The sequence below is a fragment of the Plecotus auritus genome, assembly GCF_963455305.1.
Source record: "Plecotus auritus genome assembly, chromosome: 9".
In the NCBI taxonomy this organism is placed as follows: domain Eukaryota; kingdom Metazoa; phylum Chordata; class Mammalia; order Chiroptera; family Vespertilionidae; genus Plecotus; species Plecotus auritus.
In genome coordinates, this window is record NC_137783.1 from 2,695,255 (window position 1) to 2,716,474 (window position 21,220).

Here is a 21,220-nt window from a genome sequence, read left to right on the forward strand (position 1 = left end):
TCACTGGGAGGGGGCGGTGTGCGCGGGCCGGGGCGCGGGGGGTGGGCGCTTGGGAGCCGGTCTGCGTGGAGAGAGGAGGAGGAGAAGGAGAAAGCGCTGAGGGTAGGACTGAATTGGTACCAGCGGCGGGTTGGACACCTCCTCGCCGAGTTCCTGGGGGTGTAACTCTGGAAACCCCGTGCGGCTGGCCGGCGCCTGGTACCCGCCCTGCGCCCTGTGTGAGCGAGGCCAGGACGGCGCCCTCGTCCTCGGGACGGTGTGCGGTGACCACGGCTGCGGGACGTCTCTAAGGGGAGTCCCCAGAGGGTCCCAATGAGCCGGGGTGGCCCCACCGCAGCTGGTTTAGCCTCACTCCTCATCGTCCCTCGTCCACCTGACCCCCCCCCCCCCTTACTTCTCAGGACCCGGGGCTCGCAGAGCCCACTGAGGGTTTGGGGGGTGTGTCCAGCCCTCACGACATCGCATCACATAGTGGCTCTTCCTTGTCTCCTGGGGGGACATGGCCTGTCTTACAGCTGCAGCTCGGGGTCTCTGTCTAGTCGCCTGGGTGCCTGGGGCCCTGGCCAGGAGCGACATGGACACACGGTGAGTAACGCTCACCCCGCCTTCTGGGGCTTTCCCGACTGCCCCCCACCCCCGCCCGTGGGAGTGCAGGGAGCATGGCCTAGACCCCCACCCCCTCCCGGTCCTGAAAGTCAGGGCCTGATGTCGCAGCCCCACACAGCGCGGGGGAGAGAGAGAAGGCACGTCTCACACCAACCTGAGGGGTGCCAGGCGGAGCCCCAACTCCGGGCCTGGGACGTTGGCGGAGGCGTGGGCGAGCCGGGCCGTCTTGCTCAGAGGCACTGCGGGCAGGGGCTTCTGGGGGGCGCTGGGCTTCCGGGTCCCCTGCAACAAACCACAAGTCGGGGTGTGAGCCCCGCGCTGTGAGCGGTGACGGACACCGGTGCCCTTGGAAAGTGGGGTGCGGAGACGGTGTGTCCCCAGGAGGCGCAGGTCTTGGCCCCCCAAGCGGCTCTCCGAGGACCACCTCTCACCTGCAGGGGGCGGCAGGGCTGCCCTAGGCTAACCTCGCCCTGGTTTTCTCCAGCATCTGAGTCCCCCACAGCATCGGGGTCACACACTGCGATGCGCTGCCACGCCTGCGGCCACGGCCTCGGGGGACGGGCGACGCCGTGTGTCCCGGCAGGGCTGCCCGGGCTGTAACGTGCCTGCGTCTTCCCTCTCAGGTTGTCAAGACCCAGGAGGAGAAGTGCGGAAACCTTCCTAAACGCCACGTTCGCCGCAAGTTCCCGCCGTGGGTGCCTGTGCCCACGAGGGAGGGCGGGCGGCGTCGCCCACGGGGCGGTCCCTGCGCCCGAGGCGGGTCCGGCGTCGGGGAGGTGCGCTCAGGTCCCTCCTAAAGCTCAGCCCGGGCCTCGCTCACCGGAACGTGAGCCAGGAAGGACCAGCCAGCCAGCGCCGGGCCACGGACCACGGCGATGAACGCGGCTCCACGTCCCACACGGGGCAGGGCCCACGGCGCGGGGTGGTGGGCAGCGTCAGAGTGAACGTGGGCCCACGAAGCGGGAAGGCTCGGGGTTCGATCACCGCGCAGTGCTGCCAGCGTCGCTCCCGGGGCGGCGAGAATGGAAAGACCAAGCGAGGCTCCACGGCAGGGCCGGGAGCGGGCGCCAAGGGAGAACGCACCGCGGGCCGCTGGTTCATCACGGGACGTGGCGGGAGCTGAGCGGGCCACGCGTCTGGGTGGCCTGGGCCTCCCGGGAGGTTTAGGGCTGTTTCGTTATCAGTCACTCTCTGATGTGTCCTGGTTTAGGGGCAGGTCACACGGCCACCGGTGTGACAGGAGCCCGAACCGCCGAAACCCTGACTGCGAGTTCTGACTTCCAACCTGGGGGTCAGCACGGCACCCACCCACTCCTCCCGCCGCGCCCGGGACCGGCTTCGGATGGAGCCAGGGAACCGCTGATACTCACGGGGGCCGTGGGGGACCCCGCCGGCTGCCCGCAGGCCTGACGGGGTGGAGGGGCCCATGGGCCAGTGGAGGCTGAGACCCCCTCGCGTCTCGGATGCCGGCGTGGAGGTGTGGGCCCCGGAAGCACCTGCCCTGGAGGGGGGCAGGGTCTCCACATTCCTGTAGGCACTGCTTTCTGTGCCGCCTCCGCCAAGCCTCACCCCGGGCTCTCCCAGAGGGCCGGACCAGCCTGGCCACAGAGGTCCCCCGAAAGGCGGGAGAAGTAGCCCCGGGCCGGGTCGCTCCGCTCAATACATAGTCCCATTTTCATTTTAAACGGGAAAAGGGCTTCAGAGCCCCCATCCCCTCCCTTTCCCACGTCCGGCTCCTGGAGAAAGCCCGAGGCCTGCGGCTGGAGACGGAGGTGTCCTGTCTCTCCCCGCCCCGTCACGGTCCAGCAGGAGCCGCATGTCTCAGATTTTACAGGTTTGAAAACAGCTTCCTAAATACAAGTACAGCCCTTTGCCTCGACCGCCAGCCAGAAGAACGCCCAGCTGTTACCACTTCTGCATGAGAAGCAGGAGATGCTGAGGCTCCGCAGTGGTGGCCGGGGGCTCTCGTGGCCTCAGGGGCAGCATAAGCCCCGCCCCTCCTCCCCGCGCGGCCCCCTCTGGCCCCGGGGGACACACACGTGGGGCGAACACCAAGGGCTTCTTCGCATTGTTTGTTCAGAAAAAGGGGGCTCTCGGCAGGTCTGCGCGCGTACGCCTCGCTGCACGAGGTCCCTGCCCGCTCTCACCACCTGGGAACAGGGAGGAAGAGGCGTGAAGAGGAGGGACCCTTAGCGCCCCAGCAAATACGGGCCGTGCCGAAGGCGCACACACCCTGAATAATTAGACTCCGACTGGTTAACTCTGAAAAGAAGGAAACATCAACTGAGTTGTTAAAGATGTATGTGCATACAGTTCTGGGGGCTCCCTATACATGCGAAAGGGACGCAGTGGCCAGCACTAGGGCGAGGAGAGACCAGGAGGGCTGCTGGCTGTGCGGCCCCCGCCCCCCGCAGAACGTGGAGGGGGCCCTCCACCCTTATTGGAACGGGACGGGGGGCAAGCTGATAACAGGATGGGTCAGGGATGACCAGGCGGCCCTGCAGACCGCCCAGCCATCTGTGCAAGCCTGGAGCCGGGGAGGGGGCCGGGCCCAGTCTCTGAAAGCAGGGGAGGCCAGCCCCCCCGCCCTCCACACACACACCTCAAAGCCCTCTGTCCCCTGTCTCCTGTGAGGTGGCCACTTGGAGCTGGCCCCCAGCACTGGCCTGGCCTCTCCCCTCCCCTCCCCTCCCTTAAACACAACTACAGAAAGAAAAAGACAGGAACCCGGATGCGCAAGAAGGCGAGCTACGAACCCGCCTGAGAAGATGTGTGCACAAGAATGTGGAAAGGGAGCTGGCACAGTCAGGAGGAAAGGGGAAGAGAAATAAAACCGGGATGGAAACCAAGACCGGGATAAAACAGCCGGGTGAGGCCCTGGGGTCCCGCCGGGAAGAGGGTGGGGTGGGCAGTCAAGGACCCTAAGGACAAAAGGGTCCAGCACGCGCACAAGTGGCCTCACGCGAGGGGCTGAGCAAACAGTAAAGCCGGGAGAGCGACTCAGGCGCCATCTGCAGCGTCAGAGCCAGGGCTGCAAGCGCAGGCCAGCATCTGTGAGGGGAGCCGCCGAGAGGGCGGCGTGGCCTGCGCTGCAGGCACTTGCTCAGCGGCAGGGCGTAGCCTCGTGGAGCCACTGGACTCCGGGACCCAGCACCGTGAGCATCCCCGGGACCCGGCACCGCGAGCATCCCCGGGACCCGGCACCGCGAGCATCCCCGGGACCCGGCACCGCGAGCATCCCCGGGACCCGGCACCGCGAGCATCCCCGGGACCCGGCACCGCGAGCATCCCCGGGACCCGGCACCGCGAGCATCCCCGGGACCCGGCACCGCGAGCATCCCCGGGACCCGGCACCGCGAGCATCCCCGGGACCCGGCACCGCGAGCATCCCCGGGACCCGGCACCGCGAGCATCCCCGGGACCCGGCACCGCGAGCATCCCCGGGACCCGGCACCGCGAGCATCCCCGGGACCCGGCACCGTGAGCATCCCCGGGACCCGGCACCGTGAGCATCCCCGGGACCCGGCACCGTGAGCATCCCCGGGACCCAGGACCGTGAGCATCCCCAGGACCCCACAAGTCACTGCCAAGAAGCAAGCAAGCCACCAGCTCCTGCCTCCTCCAGGGCAGAGAGGAGTGTGAGCCGCTAACCCCACGCCCCACCGGCCCTGGGAAAATAAAGCACCAGCCGAGTGTCCTTCCCACGGCCTCCTGCGAGGAAGGCCAGCCGCCGGGCCGGCCAGGGAAGGAAGGCGAGGTGGCCGACAGGGGACCGCGAGCCTCGAGACCTTTCGGTGTGGGCCCTCGGCAAACAGAACTGCGGGAACTGGGGCTACACAGCACAGCGCAACTGCCATAAACCACAGTCACGTGGGCCACCCGCCGCCTCTCTGAAGCCACTAACACTGGGGGACAGACACTCCAACTAAAGGCATCTCAGGCCGGCATATCGGTGAGCGGAGCCGCCAGAGGAAGGAGCGGCCGAGCTGCAGGCACGTCCCAACGAGGGGCCCCTGGGCTTGGGTCTCCATACCCTTTCCGGTGTCAGAAGCAGGAGTCCAAGGTTAACCCCAGCCCGGCAATAGGCGACCTTTGCCTTCCTGACCTCTCCCGTGATGCCGGGCGCCCTGTGGCCGGGCCTCAGGCAGGAACGTGCGAAAGTGCACAGCCTGTCCAGCCCGGAGCCGGCAGGAGGGGCCCCTGGAGCTGGGCGGAGCCAGGAGGGGCCCCTGGAGCTGGGCGGAGCCAGGAGGGGCCCCTGGAGCTGGGCGGAGCCAGGAGGGGCCCCTGGAGCTGGGCGGAGCCAGGAGGGGCCCCTGGAGCTGGGCGGAGCCAGGAGGGGCCCCTGGAGCTGGGCGGAGCCAGGAGGGGCCCCTGGAGCTGGGCGGAGCCAGGAGGGGCCCCTGGAGCTGGGCGGAGCCAGGAGGGGCCCCTGGAGCTGGGCGGAGCCAGGAGGGGCCCCTGGAGCTGGGCGGAGCCAGGAGGGGCCCCTGGAGCTGGGCGGAGCCAGGAGGGGCCCCTGGAGCTGGGCGGAGCCAGGAGGGGCCCCTGGAGCTGGGCGGAGCCAGGAGGGACCCCTGGGGCTGGGCGGAGCCAGGAGGGGCCCCTGGAGCTGGGCGGAGCCAGGAGGGGCCCCTGGAGCTGGGCGGAGCCAGGAGGGACCCCCGGAGCTGGGCGGAGCCAGGTGGGAAAGTAAACGGGAGATGGCAAACAGCCCCCGAGGACCAGAAGCGGAAACCACTCCACCTGGAGGCTCCTGAGCCCCGAGCCGCGGGATGGGGGCCAGGCGGCTTCCGGTCAGATGCAGGCCTGGTGAGCGTGGTCCGCGCCTCCTCCCCCAGCTGCAGGAATTTAGAGACTTCCCTAAATTCTCTCCAACAAGCAGCACCTGGCCTTGGCGTGCCCGGTTCTGCTGGCTAAGTGGCCCCTGGCCGGCAGCTTAGCCGCTCCCAGGCACCTCCAGGCGGCCGTCTGCAGGTCACTGTAGCTCACACCAGGGGGCGCTGGGCAGGGCACTGGCAGCAGCTAACCTTGGCCTGCACCTCCCAGAGGCCTCAGAACCAGCCCTCCCAGAGGCAGCTTCAGACTGCATTAGAGCAGCACCCAACCAATTCACAAGGGCACCCTAACACAGTGCCCTCAGCAGGCCCCGGAGCCCCGTACAGACACTCGTGCCCGGCGGCTCCTGCATCGGGGTCACAGCCAGTCCTTACCACTGTGGGGGGCAGGCAGACAGACCTGAGCAGAGCAGGGACGAGGGCAGGTACAGAAGGTCTTCAGGATGGCGAGCCCGGGGTGCTAGCAAGGGGCAATCCACTGTAGGTGGGACCTGGTCCCCAGGGTGGCCTTTCCTCCCCCAGCATATCCTGGACCCCTGACCTTTCCTCCAGAGAGAGCTCTAGGCCTCAGCTGTAGTTCAGCTCCAGGCCCAGAAAAGCGATAAAACCAGCCACTGCCGACGCCAGGACCAGCTGCAAGGAATAATGACCCCTGCCCTGGCGCCGCCAATCAATCAGGGGGACCCGGACCCTGAGAGGCCACACCTGGAACGCTGCGGAACGTTCTATTGAGATCTTCCCCTGGGGCCTCCCTATCATCCCCCCTTCAAGCCCTCAGGACCAGGACCCAGTGCCCTCCCTCCCGGAGCAGGTCCACGCCTCTCCCTTTCCCTCCCATGTTACCATCAGCTTCCTCACTCCCGAGCTCCGAGGGCCCTTCCTCTACCTCTGTGATACATGTTCTCTCACTGTTTGAGTCTTGGCTCTGAATTGTCTCCTCACCAGAAGTCAGGGGCAGGGAGGCTACTGAACCCAGGTCCGGGCTGATCCTATGGGTCAGATTCCTGCTGCCGTTCCTGCAGCACTCCCACAGCCCCATCAAAATGTCAGCTCAGCACCACCGCACTCAGAACCCCCTGACATCCAGGAGAACGCTCAGGATGTAGAGCAGCAGCACCTCAAGCCTGGCAGGAGGGGCAGAGATCAGGATGGGCGGGCCCCACACCCACCTGCGGCAGGTAAAAACCCAGAGGGCTATCTCGGACGTGGAGGTCCCCCCTGAGGAACGAGGGGTCCCAGCCCCACACCCGGCCCCTCAGCCCAGGGCTCCAATGCGGAGAAAAGAAGTCCTATAACTTGGGCTGTAAAGACCAGCAGGATTGAGGCTAAGGGAGACAGAGGCTGCTGGAGTCCCAGGCAGTTCCTCTTAAAGGGCCAGCGCACAGACTTACTCAGACTCAGTCCCTCTGAGCCCCAGTGCGATGGTGGTAGCTCAAAAGGTACCGGGAACATATAAGGAGGAACTGAATGACCTGGGTCAGGGTGAGGGCGTGGTGGGGGGCGGCGGGAGGCAGCTTTCTCCCAGACAGAAGTGCTGGCCGAGGCCCCTGCTTCTTTGCTGAGCCCTCCCCGCTCAGAGCCGGCAGGATCTCCGAGTCTCCACCAACCTGGCTCACACTGCTCACCCCGCCCTGCAAACCCCCGGAGACCCTGCCCCGCAGACAGGTCGGCGATGCTGAGGATGGCTCCAGTGGTCGTGGGGAACAGCAAAGTAGGGTTCCCTCTCCATGTCATGCACTGGGATCAACAGCGGAGGGAGCAAGCACTTCAACGTGAAAAGCCATGAACGTGCAGGAATGGGAGCGTTCGCCACGCTGGGGGGCAGGCCTTTCTAAACGTGGGCGTGACCACGGCAAAGAGAAGGAGAAGGAGGAAGAGGCAGATCTCTGACCTGCAGCAGGTGCTCCCCCAGCACAGGAAGGGAAAGGCGGACAGCATCCTGTGTCCCACCTAGCATGTCGGCCAAGAAAAGAGCATCTCTGAACACAGACACGGGGAGGATGAAGACCCGGCCGGGGGCAGAGACGGGACAGCTCCTTAGGGCGGTTCTGCCCCACCTGCCCGATCGCTATGGGCACCCCCAGTGGGCTCCCGAGGCGACCATGGGGTCCTCCTGGGGACTGAGTTCCTTCTGCTGGAGACTTTGAAAATCCTCATATCAAAAGGATAAAGCCCACATTCAAAGCGTGTGCGCACACACACACACACACGCACACACACACACACACCAGGCCCCCTCCCCCCCCCTGCCCCCCGGCCAACACACTGCCGTGCCCCTGCTGGCTTCCTGAAATTTCTGCAGCGCAGACAAGCTGGGCCGCCAGTAGGCTGGCAGGTTCTCACGGTGGACCGGCCCTTTCAGGAAGCCACTCTGCTTCAGCAAAGACCAACTGGGCTGTTTTTTCTTGCTCCCTATTGTTCTACTGAAGGAGCTAATCTGACCGGGACGCCCCGCAGCCAGGGAGTCCGGTCCTGCTCGCTGATAAGCCTGCGAGAGGAAATGCCACTTCCTCGCATTCTCCAGGGAACCCCGCTTCGACAATCAGCGCGCCCCAGCGCGGCCCGTCCAGCCCCACAGGTTTCTCTGGAGAGAACACCCCTCCCCCCCACTCCCAGTTTGACAGCAGATAATTGCATTTCGATCTGCAGCTTCCCAGGCGGCTTCTCCAGATGTAATTTTCTCTGAGCAGAGACGCCAGCCTGAGCGGTGGCCCAGCACGTGCTTTCAAAATAAAAAGATGAAAAAAAAAAAGAGCCAGACCTCGCAAACACTCATCAAAAGAAAACTAATGTAGATATGATAATATGAAACAAAGCAGCTTCTAGCACAAAAATGACAACGTCGGAATGGTGGCAAAGTGGCCACATTTAAGACGTCTACCTCACAAAGGCAGAACCTAACAGGTGAAGTTTTCACATTCCACCCGAAGGGATAAAATATCGGTGCTAGTCGACGGTGATAAATTATGTACAAATACAGTAATCCTTAGAGCAGCAGTTTTTAACCAGCGGCGATTTTGGCACGAAATATACCAGTAGTACCAGAGTTAAAGAGGGACATCGCGTAATGATTAAAGGGCCAGCTCATCGAGAAGAGACAACACCTAACAGTGTGTCACTAACTACACAGTTCAAAAATTCATGAAGGAAAACCACAGGCACTAAAAGGGGACACGCTTATAGTCGGAAACGTCAACATCCCTTCAGCAACTGATAAAACCACTAGAAAAAAAAATATTTTGTGCATCATTTTGGCAAAACTTTGAAATGTTAACAGCACTAGCAAACTTGTGGTGAGACACATTGAGACAGATGGGCTATCATAACGGGATATAAATGAATATAAAAGTCCTGAGAAATATTAAATGTATATGTTAAGAAGCTTAAAATGTTTATGCCATGTTTCAACCCAATATTCTCACTTTTAGGGATCTCTCCTGAGGGAATAAGGTGGTCCAACACTTATCTGTCCAGGGGTGGGCAAACTTTTTGACTCGAGGGCCACAATGGGTTCTTAAACTGAACCGGAGGGCCGGAACAAAAGCATGGATGGAGTGTTTGTGTGAACTAATATAAATTCAAAGTAAAGGAGTGGAGGGGAGAGCAAGAGAAACCCCCACTCTTTTGGCTCCGTGGGCCGGATAGAACAGCCGAACGGGCCGGATCTGGCCCACGGGCCGTAGTTTGCCCATGGCTGGTCTAGACCGTCATAGCAGAGCTATTTATAATAGCAAATGTAGAGCATCTAAACGTGCCCACTAACTGTCAAGTACTTAAAAACGTATTCTATCTATAGATGCCATGGGATCATTAGGAAAACGACTCTTAAAAGGATTTTTAATGCCTTGGTAAATGAGAATGATTCTAAGGCAAAAAAGTAGTATATAAAGCAATGTACACATAAAATAATCAAAATCATGTTAAAAATACACCGTCATGACAGATGTATACAAAGTTACTAGCATGTAACAGCGATGATCTCTCTGTGCCTTTCACTGGCTTGTTTCGCTCCCCCTCCGCCCACCCATGTTTCCTATCGCGGATGATGTCACGTTCACGGTCAGAACAGAAACTGTTCCTTCCAAAGCAGCCTGAGAATGAGAGGGTATTTGCCAAGTATCGCATGCAGCGCTGCGTCCGGTAGGGAGAAGCTCAGTAGGTGGCGAGATTACTGTAAACAATTTTGAAAATTAACAATAGCAACAAAGTACGCCCACCATTGTTCTCCAAGCGCCCACCTCTGTCTCCCTGTCCAGGCCTCGAGACGAACAGGGCCCCTGCCCTTCTCAGAAGTGTCCCGGTTACGACGCTCACTCCATGGCACCCTCCCTACCCTGGTGACAGCCCTGGTGACAACCGTCTCACTAAGGTCACGCGTGAGTATCGCACCACTGCTGTTCCCTGGGAACCTGCTTCCTGCCAAGGGCCACGGGGACATTTATCCCGTCATCCACGCGCCATACAAAACGATCCACGTAAAAATTACCTGCTGTGTTTGGTCAAACGCTTCATTAACTCACCCCAATGCCTTGGCAGGGCCGGACCACATGGTTCCACCGGGCTTACACGGCCCGCGGGCCGGATGTTCCCACCCCCGCTGCATGACCATCACACGTAACCCCCGAGGAGCTCAGAGAGGCACAAAGCAAAGCACCTTGTCCAAGGTCAGACCGACCGAGCCGCAGGGCCTGGCAGCCGTCGAGGAGCGGAGGGCGTACCTGGGCCTGCCTGAGCGCAGGGGTGGCCGGCAGGGGTCTGGCGGGGACGCTGGGCGTGCGGGGCGCCTGGTGGAGGGTCGGGAGCACTCGCTGTGGGGAAGGGGGCCGGGGGCGGTCCAGGGCCTGGAGGGGCCTGCTGATGGCAACGTTCTGACACTGCGGCGGCCTCTTGGGATTGTCCTGTGGGGTCAGAGCGACAGCCATGATACACGGGTCTCAAGAGTGTATGTGATTCCCGCCCTGGCCCGGGGGCTCAGCGGCAGAGCGTCGGCCCCTGCACCCAGGGTCCCGGGTTTGATTCCGGTCAAGGGCACACACCTGGGCTGCAGGTTCCATCCCTGGCCCCCGTCAGGGCGGGTGTGGGAGGCAACCAATCAATTCTCCTCCTCCTCCTCCTCCTCCTCCTGCTCCTCCTCCTCCTCCCCTTCCTCCTCCTCCCCCTCCCCCTCCTCCCCTTCCTCCTCCTCCCCTCCCCTTCCCTCCCCCTCCTCCTCCCCTTTTCCCCCTCCTCCTCCTCTTTTCCCCCTCCTCCTCCCCTTCTCCCCCTCCTCCTCCTCTTCCTTCTTCTCCCCTTCCTCCTCCTCCCCCTCCCCCTCCTCCCCTCCCCCTCCTTCTCCCTCTTCTCCCCTCTCCTCCTCCCCTTCCTCCTCCTCTTCCTTCTCCTCCTCACTTCCTTCCACTCTCTCAAAAAATCAATGGGAAAAATACCCTCGGATGAGGATTAACAAAACAAGTGTGCGATTCCTCAAGGAAAAGCAGCGCCTACGAGTCCGCCATCGCCGAGGGGGAGGCGGGTGGGGTAAGGATAGAAATCAAGGAGGTACGTGAGAGGGCAGGGCGTCTACGATTATTTATTTAAGCTTCAAAATTCTAACGGGAGCACCCCTCCCGCGAGCCTGGAAAGGGGGACCCCCTTCTGGGTGGGTTTTAAAGGGCCGGTTGATTAACAAACAGGTTCGAGACACCCGACAGAGTGCCGGCATGAAGGCCCGGGCCAGACCCGAGGGCACGGAAGGAGCCGTGAAAATAGGACGCAGCTCAGTGCCCGAGGCGGTGAGATGCCAGGACACGTGCTGGGCGGCGGTGGCGTGGAGGCGTCCAGAGGCCGGGCCGAGGTCAGGGCCCCCCCCCCCCCGCCCGCCGACACCCCGCCAAGGGTGGGGCTCTGCGCGTGCGCGGTCTCAGCGACCGATGAAGACAGACGGACAGACGCAGCTCGAGTCTGTGCCTCGGCCCCCCTGCCCGCTCCCCTCCCTCCTCTCTTCCTTCCTTTCTACAAACAGCTTTCCCCAGGTACACGTGACACGTGACTAATTGCATAGATTTAAAACGTGCAGTTTGGCAAAAACTGACATATGTCCACACTCATGCAACCGTCACAGAAGCGAGATAATGAACACATCCATCACTCGAGAGACTCCCCCCTCCCCCCCCGCCTGTGAGCGGGACCTGCTTCCTGTCACTGTGAGTTACTCCGGGTTCCCAGGCGCTCACACAGCGGCACAGAGCCACGCTGCCGGTCCGGCTTCCTTCCCTCGGCTCACCGTCTCAGGTCCACCAGGCTGCGGGTCAGGGTTCCTCCTCCTCACCGCCCAGCCCAAGCCCCGTGTGCGCCCCCAAAGCTGCCCCCTGCCCCCTGCCCCTGCCCCCTGCCCCCCAGGGCCTGTAGAGCTTCCCTGGGGCACAGCAAGCCCCCTCCAGCCCCTGCCACCACCTCAGGGGCCTTTGCTGAACGGAGTGTGCTGGCTCAGCGTTTTACCGGGGACCCCGGGCCTCAGAGCCTGTGCCCTCCCCTGCACCGGGGGGGACCCCGGGCCTCAGAGGCTGTGCTCTCCCCCGCACAGGGGACCCCGGGCCTCAGAGCCTGTGCTCTCCCTGCACCGGGGGGGACCCCGGGCCTCAGAGCCTGTGCTCTCCCCTGCACAGGGGACCCCGGGCCTCAGAGCCTGTGCTCTCCCCACACCGGGGACCCCTGGCCTCAGAGCCTGTGCCCTCCCCTGCACCGGGGACCCCGGGCCTCAGAGCCTGTGCTCTCCCCTGCACAGGGGACCCCGGGCCTCAGAGCCTGTGCCCTCCCCTGCACAGGAGGGGGACCCCGGGCCTCAGAGCCTGTGCCCTCCCCTGCACAGGAGGGGACCCCGGGCCTCAGAGCCTGTGCTCTCCCCTGCACCGGGGACCCCGGGCCTCAGAGCCTGTGCTCTCCCCCGCACCGGGGACCCCGGGCCTCAGAGCCTATGATTTCCCCCACACCGGGGACCCCGGGCCTCAGAGCCTGTGCTCTCCCCACACCGGGGACCCCGGGCCTCAGAGCTTGTGCTCTCCCCTGCACTGGGGACCCCGGGCCTCAGAGCCTGTGCTCTCCCCTGCACCGGGGGGACCCTGGGCCTCAGAGCCTGTGGTCTCCCTGCACCAGGGACCCCGGGCCTCAGAGCCTGTGCTCTCCCTGCACCGGGGACCCCGGGCCTCAGAGCCTGTGCTCTCCCCTGCACCGGGGACCCCGGACCTCAGAGCCTGTGCTCTCCCCACACCGGGGACCCCGGGCCTCAGAGCCTGTGCTCTCCCCTGCACCGGGGACCCCGGGCCTCAGAGCCTGTGACCTCCCCTGCACCGGGGACCCCGGGCCTCAGAGCCTGTGCTCTCCCCTACACCCGGGACCCCGGGCCTCAGAGCCTGTGACCTCCCCTGCACCGGGGACCCCGGGCCTCAGAGCCGCGCCTCCCTGTGCACCACTCACCGTGGCTGAGCTGGAAGGCGCCGGCTTCCTCATCACACCTTTGCTGAGGGGCGCGAGGGGAGCCTGGCTGGGCTGGCAGCCGCCGGGGGGCCGGGCGGGGCGCACGCACCTGCAACGCAGCGCACACCTGCTCACCGGGGCGCTCTCCCTCCGCCGACTCCACTCCCCTCTTTGTTCACCACGATTCCCGGACAACATTGGTGTTTTAAAGTGCGCGTGGGTAACCATGCAGAGGTAACGGTATCCAACACTCTTACAAGATTAAACAATAAATACTGATTTTTCGCTCCCCAGAGCCCCTCCCGAGCCCGGTATGAGTTCCCGCAATCCGAACTCGCCGCTCTGTGACCCTGGGGGACGTGCGGGACGAAGGGCGTCTCCGCATGCGGCCTGAACACGTGCGACTCGAACACCTGATGAGAACATCTGGACCCCCCGCGGCTTATAGAGAGGCGAAGGCAGGGGTGGGCAAACTTTTTGACTCGAGGGCCACCATGGGTTCTTAAACTGGACTGAAGGGCCGGAACAAAAGCATGGATGGAGTGTTGGTGTGAACTAATATAAATTCAAAGTAAAGGAGCGGAAGGGAGAGCAAGAGAACCCTCCGCTCTTTCGGCTCCGCGGGCCGGATAGAACAGCCGAACGGGCCGGATCCGGCCCGCGGGCCGTAGTTTGCCCACGGCTGGAAGGCCAGGCGGGAGACCCCTCGGGGAGACTCACCGCCGCCTGCCTCTCTCTGCTGAGCGCGAGGCGTGTGCTGGCAGGAGGAGGGGGCAGTGGGCCTGGGGGACACGTGAGGAACCCCCACTGTCTGCTCTCCGGAGAGGGCAGCGCGTGCACGCCCCTGATGGCGTCTGGGGAGACCCCCCCCCCCCCCCCCGTACCTTAGCTTCTCAAGGGTCTTCTTGTCTGTAAACAGCAGTCGGACCAGCGTCTTCCTTTTGACATAAACCGCGAGGCCGGCCGCGAGGAGACACAGGACACCGGCCAGGACGCCGGCGGTGAGGCCGTGGTGACCTGGAACAACACCGTTCGCTCAGGGCGAGGGAGGCGGCCGTCGGGAGCCAGGGACACCCCGAACCGTGACAGCCACAGCCAGGCGGGCCTCGAGGGAAGGGACGGAAGGGGCGCAGCCCGAGGGATGCTCAGAGGCCGCGTGCGAGGTGGGGCTGCGGAGGCGGTGGCCGCGGGGAGCCGTCGCGGAAGCCCTCGGAGTTCCGGGGTCCCGGACTGAACCCTCTGCAGCCCCCCTCACACCCGGCCACCCGGCTCCTGGCTCCTCTCACGGTCAGGGGGGAGCCTGGTTCCGCTTTATTTTCGGATTCGTTCAGAGGAAGGCTCCCTGTGCCTGGAGTGTCCCACTGGGAGCCGAGGAGACAAAAGAGGGAGGGACACCTCACGGCTCACTGCGAGGCCCGCGGGTGCGTTTTGGGACATCGGAGATACAGGGTGCAGCCCCGGGCAAACCCTCTCTCTGGGAGGAAGCGGTTTATGGTCTCCATGGAAACGCCCCCTCCTGTGATCTGACGCAGGTGGTTTAGTGCAGGGACACGGAGACCCCCAGGCGGGCCCGGTGCCCGGGTGCGAGCAGCTTCAGTTGCATTTCAGCTGCACGGGTGTCCTCACAGCCACTGGCCTGCTCTCCCGGCGACGGTGAGGGGCCTTCCCCCAGGAGGTGTGAGGGGGCTTCCCCCAGGAGGTGTGAGGGGCCTTCCCCCAGGTGTGAGGGGCCTTCCCCCAGGAGGTGTGAGGGGGCTTCCCCCAGGTGTGAGGGGGGCTTCCCCCAGGAGGTGTGAGGGGGCTTCCCCCAGGTGTGAGGGGGCTTCCCCCAGGGGGTGTGAGGGGGCTTCCCACAGGGGGTGTGAGGGGGCTTCCCCCAGGAGGTGTGAGGGGGCTTCCCCCAGGTGTGAGGGGGGCTTCCCCCAGGAGGTGTGAGGGGGCTTCCCCCAGGAGGTGTGAGGGGGCTTCCCCCAGGAGGTGTGAGGGGGCTTCCCCCAGGAGGTGTGAGGGGGCTTCCCCCAGGTGTGAGGGGGGCTTCCCCCAGGAGGTGTGAGGGGCCTTCCCCCAGGGGGTGTGAGGGGCCTTCCCCCAGGAGGTGTGAGGGGCCTTCCCCCAGGAGGTGTGAGGGGCCTTCCCCCAGGAGGTGTGAGGGGGCTTCCCCCAGGTGTGAGGGGGCTTCCCCCAGGGGGTGTGAGGGGGCTTCCCACAGGGGGTGTGAGGGGGCTTCCCCCAGGAGGTGTGAGGGGGCTTCCCCCAGGTGTGAGGGGGGCTTCCCCCAGGAGGTGTGAGGGGGCTTCCCCCAGGTGTGAGGGGGGCTTCCCCCAGGAGGTGTGAGGGGGCTTCCCCCAGGTGTGAGGGGGGCTTCCCCCAGGAGGTGTGAGGGGGCTTCCCCCAGGAGGTGTGAGGGGGCTTCCCCCAGGAGGTGTGAGGGGGCTTCCCCCAGGAGGTGTGAGGGGGGCTTCCCCCAGGAGGTGTGAGGGGGCTTCCCCCAGGAGGTGTGAGGGGGGCTTCCCCCAGGAGGTGTGAGGGGGGATTCCCCCAGGAGGTGTGAGGGGCCTTCCCCCAGGAGGTGTGAGGGGGCTTCCCCCAGGAGGTGTGAGGGGGCTTCCCCCAGTGGGTGTGACGGGGGCTTCCCACAGGGGGTGTGAGGGGGGCTTCCCCCAGGAGGTGTGAGGGGGGCTTCCCCCAGGTGTGAGGGGGGCTTCCCCCAGGAGGTGTGAGGGGGCTTCCCCCAGGAGGTGTGAGGGGGGCTTCCCCCAGGAGGTGTGAGGGGGGCTTCCCCCAGGAGGTGTGAGGGGGCTTCCCCCAGGAGGTGTGAGGGGGGCTTCCCCCAGGTGTGAGGGGCCTTCCCCCAGGAGGTGTGAGGGGCCTTCCCCCAGGAGGTGTGAGGGGGCTTCCCCCAGGAGGTGTGAGGGGGGCTTCCCCCAGGAGGTGTGAGGGGGGCTTCCCCCAGGAGGTGTGAGGGGGCTTCCCCCAGGAGGTGTGAGGGGGGCTTCCCCCAGGTGTGAGGGGGGCTTCCCCCAGGAGGTGTGAGGGGCCTTCCCCCAGGAGGTGTGAGGGGGCCTTCCCCCAGGAGGTGTGAGGGGGCTTCCCCCAGGAGGTGTGAGGGGGGCTTCCCCCAGGTGTGAGGGGGGCTTCCCCCAGGAGGTGTGAGGGGGCTTCCCACAGGAGGTGTGAGGGAGGGGGCTTCCCCCAGGAGGTGTGAGGGGGCTTCCCCCAGGGGGTGTGAGGGGGGCTTCCCCCAGGAGGTGTGAGGGGGCTTCCCCCAGGAGGTGTGAGGGGGGCTTCCCCCAGGTGTGAGGGGGGCTTCACCCAGGAGGTGTGAGGGGGCTTCCCACAGGAGGTGTGAGGGAGGGGGCTTCCCCCAGGAGGTGTGAGGGGGCTTCCCCCAGGTGTGAGGGGGGCTTCCCACAGGAGGTGTGAGGGGGGCTTCACCCAGGAGGTGTGAGGGGGCTTCCCCCAGGAGGTGTGAGGGGGCTTCCCCCAGGAGGTGTGAGGGGGCTTCCCCCAGGTGTGAGGGGGGCTTCCCCCAGGAGGTGTGAGGGGGCTTCCCCCAGGGGGTGTGAGGGGGGCTTCACTCTTTCCGGCTGCTGCTGGTGGAGGTGACTTGTCACCAGCTCACCAGCTGCCCCCCTGCTTCCGGCTGGGTGCTCACTGGCTGCAGCCCAGAGGCAGGGCTCCCACCATGGGGGAGGGGGACCCCTGGCCTCCTCGCCGCCTCTGGACTTCGTCTTGGCTGACACGTTCTATCAGGCCCGTCTGGGCCCGAGGAAGCGATCAGCCGTGGCCGCGGACTCATTAGTTAGCGTCACTGGAACCCGTGCTCCGGCCGCCCAGCCGAGCCGCCCTCCGCCGGGCCCTGGGCCAGTCCCGCTGTCTCCTCGCGAAGCTGATTACCGAGGGAGCAGCCGGAGCCCGAACCATCGCTCTCACCCCCCAAACCCTCCCCTGAGCCGCAGACGACCCATCTGCCAGGCCGACGTTTACGGGGCCCCACGCTGCACTGGGCGCACCCCCAGGCTGCCTGTCCCCACGCATCGGCCGCTCAAGGCACACGCCGGGGACGGCACGGCGACTGCACCCTCTCGTCGCCTCGTCCCTTGCCCATCCCGAGCCCCGTGTCCTGTGGACCCCGCCCTGCCCGTCCATCCGTCCGTCCATCCACTGACCACCTCTGAGTCCACTGCCCCCCCCACCCAGTGCGCTGCGCCGCGGTGTGCCGGTTGGTGCCGCTGCAGGGCCCACGAGCGGCCGGCCCGAGGCAGGAGCTGGGAAGGGCCCGCTTTGTCAGCGAGCGGGTGCCGGGGACTGGACGGCGGGGGCGAGGGCGGGGCAGCGGCTCCGGCTTCTCGGGAGACGCCTCTGTCGTGGGTGTTTGGGGAGGCGTTTACACCTCTGTCTTTTGTGAGGTGACGGCAGTGGCGGGTGGAGTCAGGCGCTTCGGTTTGGTTTCTAACTGTCCTGACTTGGAGCAGTGAAGGGCGGGCGGACGGGGAACCCCAACACCGAGCTGTGCGCCACGGAAGAGTGACAGAGCTGCCGCCCCTGCTGCCACCGTCTCCATCCCCCTCAACGCCACCCGCTTGCTCGGTGCGGACGGCAGGGGAGGCAGGGTCCCCACCCATGGAAACGGGGGTGCAGCAGGAGACCACGCATCAAGGCTGAGGTCAGCAGGGACGGGACGCGGGCCAGGCCTCGGCGCTGCCCCTGGGGGATGCTCGCTGGCATCACTGGTCCCCTCTCCCCTGCTGGAGGCCTGGCCCGAGGGCAGCCCGGAGCTCGGAGAGCTGGGTCCACGCTGAGGCTGGATGACCAGGGACTCGCTGTCCTTCCTGGGACGCGGCCCCGACACACGTGCCTGCTGGGACCCTGCCCTTCCGAGGGCTGTGCTCCCCGCCCGGCCCGCAGAGCAGTGTTGACTGTAGTCATGGAAATGGGGGCAAAGCCGCAGATCCAACCTGGCCCGTGCAGGAGGGCTTGGGACGGTGACGGGACATCCTCTGCAGCCGCACGGGCCCCCAGGGCGGTGTCCGGGGCTCAGGGGAGCCCTGGCTCTGCAGCTTCCATCCTGCCTCTCTCACTACACAGGGGCCTCGCTCCGACCTGCCTGCAGGAGCTCAGAGGGAAGAGCAGCACAGGGCACCCGTCAGGGTCACTGAGGAGAGCAGGACAGAGGGTGTGCACAGCCCCTAGCGGAGCCTCTGGGGGTGTGACGCTGGGGGTTCCTCGCCTCCCCTGAGTCCCTCGTATGTGGGAGCGTGACGCCGACTTCAGAGGCGGGAAGGCCGGGAGGGGTGGCCCGCGCCCCGGCTGTGGCGCCTGCACGTGGCAGCTGCTCAGCAGAGAGAAGCGGCTGCTCTTCCTCGCGGGAGTCTCCGAGGGCGGTAAGCGCCCCCTCCCGGCCCGGGGCCCGGGGCTGGCCTTCACAGAGTCCTTCGATGGGGCCCGAAGTTCAGACCCCCTGGCCGTCCGCTGGAGAGTGACCTCAGCTAAGAAAAGTGGCGCCCCCCCCCCCCCCCCTCCCAGCCAAAGCAGTGCGAGGGGCCTCCGGAAAGACCCGGAGGGCCTTGGAGAATCTGGGAACAGAGCGAGGCCTCGGGCTGTGTCAGGCCCACACGGGGTCCCCACTGGGGTTCCTGGTCCCGGGGGTCTACACCTGCACCCACGCCGACGGCTGGCGAGCCCGTCTTCCTGGGAAAGACCCCCCCGCCCCCGCTCCCCTGGCCCCTCTCCCCTGGGCGCGCCGTCCCCACCCACCTGCTTGCCGGACGGGGCCGCTGTCTGTGCTCCCTCCAAAGCCGAACTTGTCGCAGAAGGGGGGCGCCCAGTGGGCCTCGCAGTGGCAGTTCTTCCTGTTGTTGCACACCTGCCGGGGCCGCCGGGGGTGGGGAGGGGGGCGTGGAGGGGAGCAGAGTTAGGGTGCACGGTCCCTGGGGCAGAGGTTGGTCCCTGAGCCCTCACTGGGCGCCATGGCCAAGCAAAGCCTGAGGTCCGAGCCCCCTCAGCCCCATAGAGCCAGATCAGTGAATGCCACTGTGAGGACCAGCCCACGGCCCGGCACCACGGGGGCCGGGGCCCGAGGCTGCACGTGGCCATGACCCGCCTGCCAGCAGCTGTCAGAGGACCATGGAGGCGGTCAGGGCTCCTCCTCGGCCTCCCACAGCTTCTCAGGCCCCCAGGCCTCTTCTTTTTCGAGTGAAACATGTTTTTATGGACTTCAGAGAGAGGAAGGGAGAGGGAGAGAGGGAAACATCGATGAGAAGCATCGACCGGCGGCCTCCTGCACGGCCCCTGCTGGGGACTGAGCCCGCAACCTGGGCTGCCCTTCGACAGCTGCACCCCCAGGGGAGGTGGCACTGCCATCCTCCGTGGTCACAGCTCGACAGCAAGCCAGGCAAAGCCCGTCCTTCCGTGTTAGAATCACTGGCGAGTGTCTGCAGGTTTAGGATGTGGAGCATGATTCCTGCAGAAAAGGTTTCAGAAAAACAAACAAAGTCCTGGCACATCGGGACGAACACGGTTCCATTGGAAATGAAGTCCCTCAGGAAAAATAAATCACGTTTTAAACAGTTAGCGTCCCCTTCTCCCCTGAAGACTCTCTGGACCAAAATAACCGGCTGTTCCATCGAAACCCGCCGCGTGGGACTTGAGAACGCGTGCGGGTTCTGTCCCCTCTGTCTGAATTCCTTTCCGAGGGGTCTCAGCTCAGACACGCATCCTGAGTCTTGGTTGTTAAAGGAACGGCTCTGTTTGAAATGTTGCGAGACTCTTCAGGAATCAGGATGGTTAGGGGTACGACTACTTTAAGATGACAAAGTCCTTTGTGTAAAAAAAAATAAATAAATAAAAAATCACAGAATGTTCATTTAAAAGTGAATGACGGCTCCATCGGAATTTTTTGTAAAATAAGAATCCCATTTGTACAAAAAGGTCAAAGAAAATGGAGGTCTTTAGAAGAAAGCATTGAGAAGACACTGCTATGTTTTTAAGAAGTTATGGGCAGCCCGGCCGGTGAGGCTCAGTGGTGGAGCATTGACCTATCAACCAGGAGGTCAGGGTTCCTTTCCCAGTCAGGGCACATGGCCGGGTTGCAGGCCTGATCCCCAGTAGGGGGTGTGCAGGAGGCAGCCGATCCATGATTCTCTCTGATCATGGATGTTTCTATCTCTCCCTCTCCTTTCCTCTCTGAAATCAATAGAAATATATTTTATAAAAAGTTACGGATTGCAAACACCTTTGAAATGAATGAGTTGGTGCTTAGCGTGGATGGCGGGCTGGGAAGGGGCTCCCGTCGACTCACCCCTCGGCCGTGGCACTGCCTCGCACACTCGTGGACACCGAACACGCTGATGTTTTGACACCGTCGATTGAGGCAAATCTAAGGAGGGAACAGAGGGGTGTCTCAGTCCTTCCGCCAGCACCCGCCACGCCGGTCTGGGGGGTACAACTGGAAAGCAAGGGGACGTTTGGGGAAGCCGATCTTGCCGTGACTATGGATGCGTGTTTCATGGGACACAGACACGGGTCCTCATGCCCGTGGATGGCATTTTATGTGGTTTCGGTCAGTCCTGAAAGGATGCTCACCGATTTCCTCGTGGCTTTGTTAGTGCAGGGGTGGGCAAACTTTTTGACTCGAGGGCCACCATGGGTTCTTAAACTGGACCGGAGGGCCGGAACAAAAGCATGGATGGAGTGTTTGTGTGAACTAATATAAATTCAAAGTAAAGGAGCGGAGGGGAGAGCAAGAGAACCGGATAGAACGGCTGGATCCGGCCCGCGGGCCGTAGTTTGCCCAAGGCTGGTCTAGTGCTTGCCGTCACACCTACATACGGGGCATTTATTTTTTCTCCATTAAAAGACACGAGAGAGGGAGAAACAGGCGCGTTCCTGCCCTGGGGCCCGTGTAGACTCAGAGGCAAGAATACAGGGTCCGGATCTTTTCAGGGAGATAGCGAAAAATGGGCGCTTTCCCAACAAGCCGACCGACAGGCGCTATCGCCGATGACAGAAACCACGCCAGGCGTGCTCAGCGGGGGGACCAGGCGGCCGGTCCCTCCTGCTTCCCGGGCCTTCGCAGGGCAGCCCTCGCTGAGTGACACGGGGCTGGTTCAGAGAACTCTGTTTCATTTCAAAGGCGCGGAACATACTCCAGACTCCAGGGGCCAGGACCTCGGGCTCCCATAAGCTGCTACAGCGTAGCGGAGTCAGAGGGGTGGGGGGAGTCTAACTCTCCGGCAGGAGCACGTTTTAATCACCGGAACCTTCCTAAGGGACGTGCGCCGTCTGATCCCAATTGCGTGCTCAGCTCCGAGGCTGGCGGTAAC

At 64.1% G+C, this 21,220-nt stretch overlaps 1 protein-coding gene across 1 annotated transcript in view; it reads right to left on the bottom strand.

The window, feature by feature from the left end:
* Positions 1–21,220, bottom strand: part of ADAM12 (ADAM metallopeptidase domain 12) — a gene marked incomplete at both ends in the record, with an annotated part of 199,475 nt that continues 178,255 nt past the window's right edge. The window contains 7 exons of the mRNA XM_080687854.1: positions 1–61; positions 761–888; positions 10,163–10,342; positions 12,897–13,005; positions 13,781–13,913; positions 18,654–18,762; positions 20,197–20,274. Of these exons, the coding sequence (XP_080543980.1) occupies positions 1–61; positions 761–888; positions 10,163–10,342; positions 12,897–13,005; positions 13,781–13,913; positions 18,654–18,762; positions 20,197–20,274 (798 nt within the window). The remainder of the gene's footprint in view (positions 62–760; positions 889–10,162; positions 10,343–12,896; positions 13,006–13,780; positions 13,914–18,653; positions 18,763–20,196; positions 20,275–21,220) is intronic.